Source organism: Dipodomys merriami, unplaced genomic scaffold (assembly GCF_024711535.1).
Source record: "Dipodomys merriami isolate MVZ:Mamm:240054 unplaced genomic scaffold, mDipMer1.0.p SCAF_1, whole genome shotgun sequence".
Taxonomy (NCBI): Eukaryota; Metazoa; Chordata; class Mammalia; order Rodentia; family Heteromyidae; genus Dipodomys; species Dipodomys merriami.
The window spans coordinates 125320304-125328521 of NW_027202270.1; the positions used below are offsets into that span (position 1 = coordinate 125320304).

The following is an 8218-nucleotide window of genomic DNA, read 5'->3' on the forward strand; positions in this document are numbered from 1 at the left end:
TGGAAGCCAGGTGCTGGTAGCTCAAGCCTGTAATCCTAGCTACTCAGGAGGCTGAGATCTGAGAACTCTTGGTTTGAAGTCAGCCCAGGCACCAAAGTCATGAGACTTTTATCTCCAATAAACTACTCAGGAAAAGCCAAAGTTAGCACTGTGGCTCAAGTGGTAGAGCACTAGGCTTGAGCACAAAGAGGCTCAAGGATAGCGCCCAGGCCCTGAGTTCAAGCCCCAGGACCAGGGGAAAAAAAAAGAAAAGAAAAAAGAAAAAGAAAAAAATCCTCCTGGAAGCTCTCTTGGCCTCAGCAGGAGTGCTCCCAGAGGGATACAGGGGAACATAAGGGTTTGCGTGGCTGGCTTCAATAGGCTGGCATTCTAGCAAAGTATATCATATACTGTCTCTTGCGCTGACTCTGTGGCAGGCTCTTTCAAAGGTCCATAGTGTCCAGTGGCTTGCCATGGAGTAGAACGGCATATCAGGTAGCTGTGGGGCCTTCTTTATTTTTAATTTGGAAGTGGACATTGTCCCCTTATATGAATTACCAGAAAATTTGAAAACCACCTTATTAATTCAATTCCTGATCAACTGGATTCTGTTGATATCCCCCTAGAGTCATGGAATTTTTCTCATAAGCGAATTTCTGAGTCATAATGGTTAGAATGAGATGTAGAAAGTTCGTGTGGTAGAAAAGAACATGGGAGAGTGAGTGCTCTCACTGACGTTCCTTTTCCTCTTGCATCCTAGGGGACATTCAGCAGTCCCATCAACCTGAAGAAGACATTTAAGGTAGGTAGATAGTGATCAGTATTTTGTAAAGTAGAATAACTACATGGAGTGGCTGTTGGCTTTGTGGAAGTGAGGGAAGACTTTAACTGAATGCTGTGCAGCAGGGCTGGATGACCTGAGAAGTTTATTAATTTTTAAGGGGCAAAATTGATGCCAGAGAATACATATTCTTTTTTTAAAAATTATCAAGCCACCACTATTGGGACATAGCTACTTCCTCTTAATTTTTCCTGCTTTCTGTTTTCTAGATCCCCGACAAGCAGTATGTGCTAACAGCCCTGGCTGCTCGTGCCAAGCTCCGAGCCTGGCATGATGTTGATGCCCTCTTCACCACGAAGGTGGGTGCCATGGAATTAATTTGGGTTGCTGACCCTGGGAGAAAGGAGGGTCATTCTATCGTTTTCTAAGTTCTAGTTACTAACATTTTTTTCCTCCAACCTTTAAATTCTCCAAATTTTAAACCTAAAGAAAACTTGAAAGAAGATTATAGTGACCACTAATAGTCTCTTCCTACCTCACAAATTTATTAACATTTCTGCCATATTATTTAGCTTTCTCTTTTTCTATATCATGCATTTTTTTCTGAACCATTGGAATGAACTGCAAATCTGACGTTTCCTTTAAGTACATAATCATTTGTCTTCTTCTTAAGCACATTGTTCTTAATATTATTGGTGCAGTATCATCACTTGTATTTGCCAAATATATATTGCAGAAATATAGTCAGTATTTAAATTAGCTCTTGACAATTATTTTTGTGTGTGTGTGTGTGCTATTGGGATCCAGTCAAGGATCTTACATTGTATTTGGTTTATGATTTTTAAATAATTATAAGATACATTTTAAGGTATACAATATATATATATTTTTTTGGGGGGGTCCGGTCGTGGGGCCTGAACTCTGGGCCTGGATGCTGTCCCTTAGCTCTTCAGCTCAAGGCTAGCGCTCTACCACTTGAACCACAGTGCCACTTCTAGCTTTTTTCTTTTTGCTTATGTGGTGCTGAGGAATCAAACCCAGGGCCTCATGCATGCAAGGCAAGTGCTCTACCACTGAGCCACCTTCCCAGCCCCATAAGGTTTACAATATATTTTGATATGCATTGTGAAATAACTACAGTCAAGCCAATAAGTGTCCATCTCACATTGTTACATATTTTATATGCATGTTAATAGCTCTCCAGAATACAATACAAAAATTATTCATTGTTGTCTTCATACTACACATTAGATCATTAGATGATCCTACCTAACTGAAGTGTGGACTTCTTATCCTAAACCTCTCCATTTTCCCTGTCGCTGGAAGCCACCATTCTCTATTTCCATGTATTTCTTTTTTCTTTGATTTTCTTTTTAAAATCTCATATAAAAATAAGCTTATGGGGCTGGGAAGGTAGCTCAGCAATAGAGTGCTTGCCTTACATGCATGAGGCCCTGGGTTTGATTCCTCAGCACCACATAAGCAGAAAAAGCTGGAAGTGGTGCTGTGGCTCAAGTGGTAGAGCTGAAGAGCCTTGAGCTGAAGAGCTGAGGGGGCAGCACCCAGGCCTAGAGTTCAGATCCCACGACTGACAAAAAAATTTTTTTTTAAATTAAAAAAATAGTAGCCATCCTAAAATGTGAGATAATTCACAGTGATGATTTGATTTGTATTTTCTTTTCTTTCTTTCTTTCCTTCTTTTTTCTTTGCTTTTTTCTTTTTCTTTCTTTCTTTTTTTTTTTTGTTGGCTGTGGGTCTTGAACTCTGACCTGGACACTGTCCCTCAGCTCTTCAGGTCAAGGCTAGCGCTCTACCACTTGAGCCATAGTGCCACTTCTGCTTTTTTCTGTTTATGTGGTGCTGAAGAATCAAACACAGGGCCTCATGCATACAAGGCAGGCACTCTACCACTGAGTCACCTTCCCAGCCCTTGTATTTTCTTTTGACTAGCAATGTTAATCATTCTTATGTTCTCTTTGGGTTATTTATTTATCTGCTATAAAATTTAGATACTGACTATCAGAAATTCAGCTTTCAACATTTTCTCCTAATTCACAGGTTTTAGTTGTTTGCTTTGCTCACAGTCTTTGTATTTCTTTTAGTTTAAAGTATTCCTACTTACCTTTGCTCTTATAGCCTGAGTTTTTAGTGGGATACCCAAAAATCTGTTGCCAAGGCCAATATCAAGAGCCTTTTCTCCTATGAGCTCTTTTAGAAGTTTCTGCTTTCAGGTCTTATGGTTAGATCTTTCATTTATGTTTTGTATAGTGTAAATAAGGCATCCAATTTCATTATTTTATATTTAGAAATGTAAAATGCAGTTTTCTCAACACTTTTTATTTTTTATTTTGTCGGTTGTGGGGCTCGAACTCTGGGCCTGGGCGCTGTCCCTTAGCTCTTCACCTCAAGGCTAGCACTCTACCACTTGCACCACAGTGCCATTTCCGTTTTTTTTCTGGTGGTTTACTGGCTGGCTTTGAACTGAGATCCTCAGATCTCAGACTCCTTAGTAGTTAGGATTATAGGTGTGAGCCACCAGCACCTGGCTAGCACTGCACCTGGCTAGCACTGGTTTTTGAAGACACTATTGACACTATCCTTTCTCCCACTGTGTCTTCTTGATGTCCATATGAAGTTGTGCCCATATTGAGCATGTGTACTTGGGTTTATTTTTGGGCTTGTCTTCCTGTTAGTAGTATTCTATGAGTTTATTTTTGTTGTTTGTTTGTTTGTTTTTTGGGGGTCCGGTTGTGGGGACCGAGGAATCGAACCCAGGGCCTCATGCATGCAAGGCAAGCGCTCTACCACTGAGCCACCTTCCCAGCCCATCTCATCATCTTCTTACTCCTTGCTTACTCCGGGAAGCCAAACACTATTAGTCCCATATGACTGTAATCCTAGTGCTGAAGATCCTAGTTTAAAGCCAGCCCAGGCAGGAAAGTTAGTGAGACTCTTGACTAACCAAAAAAAGCCAGAAGTGGAGTAGTGGTTCACATGGTAGAGAGCTAGCCTTGAGCAAAACAAAGCAAAACAAAAAAGGGACAACTCCCTGGCCAAGGACCGGGACAAAAGAAAAGTCTGAGCATGTAATACTAGCTACTGAGGAGGCTGAAATCTGAGATCACCGTTCAAAGCCAGCCTGGGCAAAAAAGTCTGTGAGATTTTTTTTTTGAGGATCTTTTTTGATAATTTAATAAGCAAAAACACATCAAGTTAATCTGTATTCCAAGTCTGTTATAACTACACTTCCATGTCAAGCATTCTGTTCCTCAGTCTTCCTTTCACCTTAACCTTGTGGGTTAATTTTTTTGTTGTTCTTAATATATATTTTTTATTGTAAAGATACTGTACAAAGGGGTTACAGTTACATGAGCAAGGTAATGAGTCAGTTTCCTATCAAGCATTGTTACATCCTCCTTTGTTTTTCCCCTACCATCCCTTCCCTTCCCATCTCCCCAACTCCTCCATCTTCCCTACCCCTGCAAAGTTGTAAAGTTCGTTTTCAACATACTGTCTTGTACATCTCATTATTAGAATGGGTCATCCTTTATCCTTATTTTAGCATTTTGTTATTTCCCTTCCCCTCCCCAAATTAGAAAAATGTATATACAAGATGCAGGACACTGGAATCAAATACAGTGACAGCAGGTTGTACCATGGGGGAAGAACATACAAAGAAACAAAAAAAAAAAATCACATGGTACATTACAAGTACATTAAAAAGAACTGCAACAAAGATTCTTATCTCTAAGTAAGCATCCAAAAAGCAGGAAGTGGACCTGTGGCTCAAGCGGTAAAGTGCTCTTCAGCGAAAAATCTTAGGGACAACATCTAGTCCCTAAGTTCAAGCCTGAGGACTGGTGTGTGCGCTTGTGTGTACATGCATGTGCGCACGCGCACACACACACACAGTGTGATCACTAGCTTTCTAGACCTTCAGGAATTTACAAATGAATATTTATGTATACTTGTAAAATATAGATATTAGGATTTTGAACACCAAGAAAGTCCTACTACAAATATTGTTGGTTTTTTGAGAGAGGTAGAGAATAGTACTAGAGATTAAAGCCAGGGCCTTCCCTGTATATGCTAGGCAAACTTCTACCCTTCAGCTATATGCCTGGCCTTCTAGTTTTGGGGACAGGGTCTTTTTGTTACTTCTGGCTGGCTGTCCTTAAACTGAAAATCCTCTTTCCTCCACATCCTGAGTAACTAGGATTATATATGTACACCAGCTTTAAATCACTTGTTCTCTATTGCTGTTTCACTGACTTTAGTTCGGTATTTTTGTTGATAGATACAAGAACTTGTTTTCTGTTTTAACTTTTCTCGAAAAAAAAATCTTACTATTTCTCTTTCTGCCTATGTTATTCTGGTCTGACTGTAAAACACAGGGAGAGCTCAGAGTATGTTGACAATATTCACCATATACTGCTGCTCTGTCTTTTTGCAGAACTGGCTCGGTTACACCAAAAAGAGGGCACCCATTGGCTTCCATCGAGTTGTGGAAATTTTACACAAGAACAGTGCCCCTGTTCAGGTAATGATTCTGAACAAGAGTTAGGTACCTAAAACCCTAGGAGACCTAACTTTTAGCCGCTTTTTGTTTAGTGATACAAATTTGACCTATTCTGGTTTTTCCTAACGACAGTACAATGGTCATGCTGGGTCTTGAGACAGGAATGTCCAGGATGGGATACTCTCTTTCCTTTAGAAGTAATAACAGAATGCCATCTCTGAGGAGCCATGTGGAGACTGATGTACTATTTTTATTTTTATTTATTTTACTTTATTTTTGGGGGGTGTGATGGGGAGGGTTGTGGGGCTTGAACTCTGGGCCTGGGCACTGTCCCTCAGCTCTTCAACTCAAGGCTAGCACTCTACCACTTGAGCCACAGTGCCATTTCTGGCTTTTTCTGCTTATGTGGTGTTGAGGAATCAAACCCAGGGCTCTACCACTCTACCACAGAGCCACCTTCCCAACCCCTGATGTACTATTTTAAGTGATTCAAAAAGGGAGGGTTTGGGCTGAGAAGGTGGCTCAGTGGTAGAGCGCTTGCCTTGCATGCTCAAGGCCCTGGGTTCGATTCCTCAGCACCACATAAGCAAAAAGAAAAAAGCTGAAGTGGCGCTGTGGCTCAAGTGGTAGAGCGCTAGCCTTGAGCTGAAGAGCTGAGGGATAGTGCCCAGGCCCAGAGTTCAGGCCCCACGACCGGACCCCAAACCCCCCCCCCCAAAAAAAGGGAGGGTTTGGAGTTGTAACTCAGTTGGTAGAGCACCAGCCAATGAATGAAAGCATCTGATACTGAGTTCAAGTTTTAGTCTTGGGCAATAAAAAGAGAGAGCTTTCTGGGCAAGGACATCGAGACATAGTGAGCATGCACTGATTAGGGCCTAGGGTACTTCCTTGCTGTCATGTGTATCTGTTTTCTCCTTTTCTTCCTACTGCAAAAATTAGTTCTGTACTTGATGATTGGAGTTATAGATATGGGACATTGAACTCTTCTGCCTCTTTTAGGACTTTTGTCTACCTGCAGAGCTCTGTGCTCTTATGAGCCTAGGAATCACTTGTCAAAATGACTTCTTTCCACAGATATTGCAAGAGTATGTCAATCTGGTGGAAGATGTGGACACAAAATTGAATTTAGCCACTAAGTTCAAGTGCCATGATGTTGTTATTGATGTAAGTCCTCAAGAAATGGGAAATCTGACTTAGGTCCTTGGTAGAAAGTGGGGGATTATTTAACATTCATCCTAGATCTTTTGATGGTGTCATTGGTTTTAACTGATAGGCAAAGTAGACAGAAGTTAGATTGGAGACCAGCATTTCTGTGTTATTTTTCCAGTCCTATGACTCATTTCTCAGGGCTTTTCTAAGTTGTTAACATTTGGAGAAATCAGAACCAAATCAAGTTATATAGGTAGGTTCTCTCTAATAGACGTTCTATGCCATTGTAGACTCTTGGCCTCTCCTTGATCATTTAGTTAAAGAAGGTTAAAATAATAAAGAACATCTCATAGAGAAGGCTGAGTGGGGTTTGTATTTTTTTTTGGTGTACAGACCTACAGAGACCTGAAGGATCGTCAGCAGTTGGTGGCATACAGGAGCAAGGTAGACAAAGGATCTGCAGAAGAGGAGAAAATTGATGCCATTCTCAGCAGCTCGGTGAGTACTACATTTGCCCCTGCCATAGTCCTAGAAGACAGTTAACAAAGTGGCATCGAATGTATCTTTCTAAGACCTGAGCCATTTGGATAAAAGGCTCATCTCAGGGCCAAAATACCAAATGCATTGCTTTGAAGAACAGAAATTACAGAAATTACAGAAATTTGGGGGGTAAGGGGGAAGTTCGGTCATGGGGCCTGAACTCTGGGCCTGGGCGCTGACCCTCAGCTCTTCAGCTCAAGGCTAGTGCTCTACCACTTGAGCCACAGTGCCACTTCCGGCTTTTTTTCTTTTTGCTTATGTGGTGCTGAGGAATCAAACCCAGGGCCTCATGCATGCAAGGCAAGCAAGCGCTCTACCACTGAGCCACCTTCCCAGCCCTGATGCTCTGATCATTAAGCCAAGCAGATAGCAAAAACTACTGGATCTATAAAACAAATATTACAGATTTAGAATATTCAGACTGCATTATCCTGTCTTCTGGGGATGGATGTGACTTACTGTTGGAAATAAGAAATAGATGGCAAAACCAGAATAAATGCCCTAAATCAGGCATGCTGTAAAATACAGAATAGGTATTTTATCGATCTCTGAGCAAATCAAAATTCCCCACATAGTAAAAATAAATAAATAATCAGGCTGGTTACAGTGATATATGGAAGATTTGGAGGATCGTGGTTAAGGCCAGCCTGGGCAAAAACTTAAGAGTGACTCTGCCTCAATCAGCAAACATTCCAGGTGTGTCCCTGTCATCCATCCCAGCTCTGTGGGAGGCATAAGTAAGAAGAGAGTAGTTCAAGGTCAGCCCCAAGCAAAAGTTTAAGACCATACCCAAGAAAGCAAGAGACAAAAAAGGCTGGATATAGCCAGGAGCTGGTGGCTCATACCTATAATCCTAGCTACTCAAGAAGTCGAACTGTGACTCAAGTGGTAGAGCACTAGTCCTGAGCAAAAAAGCTTAGGGATAGCACCCAGGCCCTAAGTTCAATCCACAAGACTTACCAAAAAAAAAAAAAAAAAAAAGGTCAGTATGTGGGTCAAGTAGTAGAGCTCCTACCTAGCAAGCCTAAGGCCTTGAATTAAAACCCAAGAAATAAAAAGAAAAGGGAAAGGAAGGAAGGAACTTAGAAGGGGAAGAAGGAAAAAGAGATTTTCAGTACTTCCCCATTCTGATCTTTTGTTTCTCTTTTTATCACATTACCTAGCTGTGAGCCTTGATTTATCTCATTCCTGCTACCTCTGCAGGGAAAAGTGAAGACTCCTCATGCCTTCATTGTTTGCTCTTTCCACAG

The 8218-nt window shown here is 41.3% G+C and overlaps 1 protein-coding gene across 4 annotated transcripts in view; it reads left to right on the forward strand.

Moving 5' to 3' along the window:
- Positions 1–8218, forward strand: part of Vipas39 (VPS33B interacting protein, apical-basolateral polarity regulator, spe-39 homolog) — a 37993-nt gene that overhangs the window by 28806 nt on the left and 969 nt on the right. For all 4 annotated transcript variants that reach the window (XM_070028848.1, XM_070028844.1, XM_070028841.1 and 1 more), the window contains exons 15-19: positions 740–781; positions 1030–1119; positions 5214–5300; positions 6354–6443; positions 6822–6926. In XM_070028848.1, coding sequence (XP_069884949.1) covers positions 740–781; positions 1030–1119; positions 5214–5300; positions 6354–6443; positions 6822–6926 — 414 coding nt within the window. The remainder of the gene's footprint in view (positions 1–739; positions 782–1029; positions 1120–5213; positions 5301–6353; positions 6444–6821; positions 6927–8218) is intronic.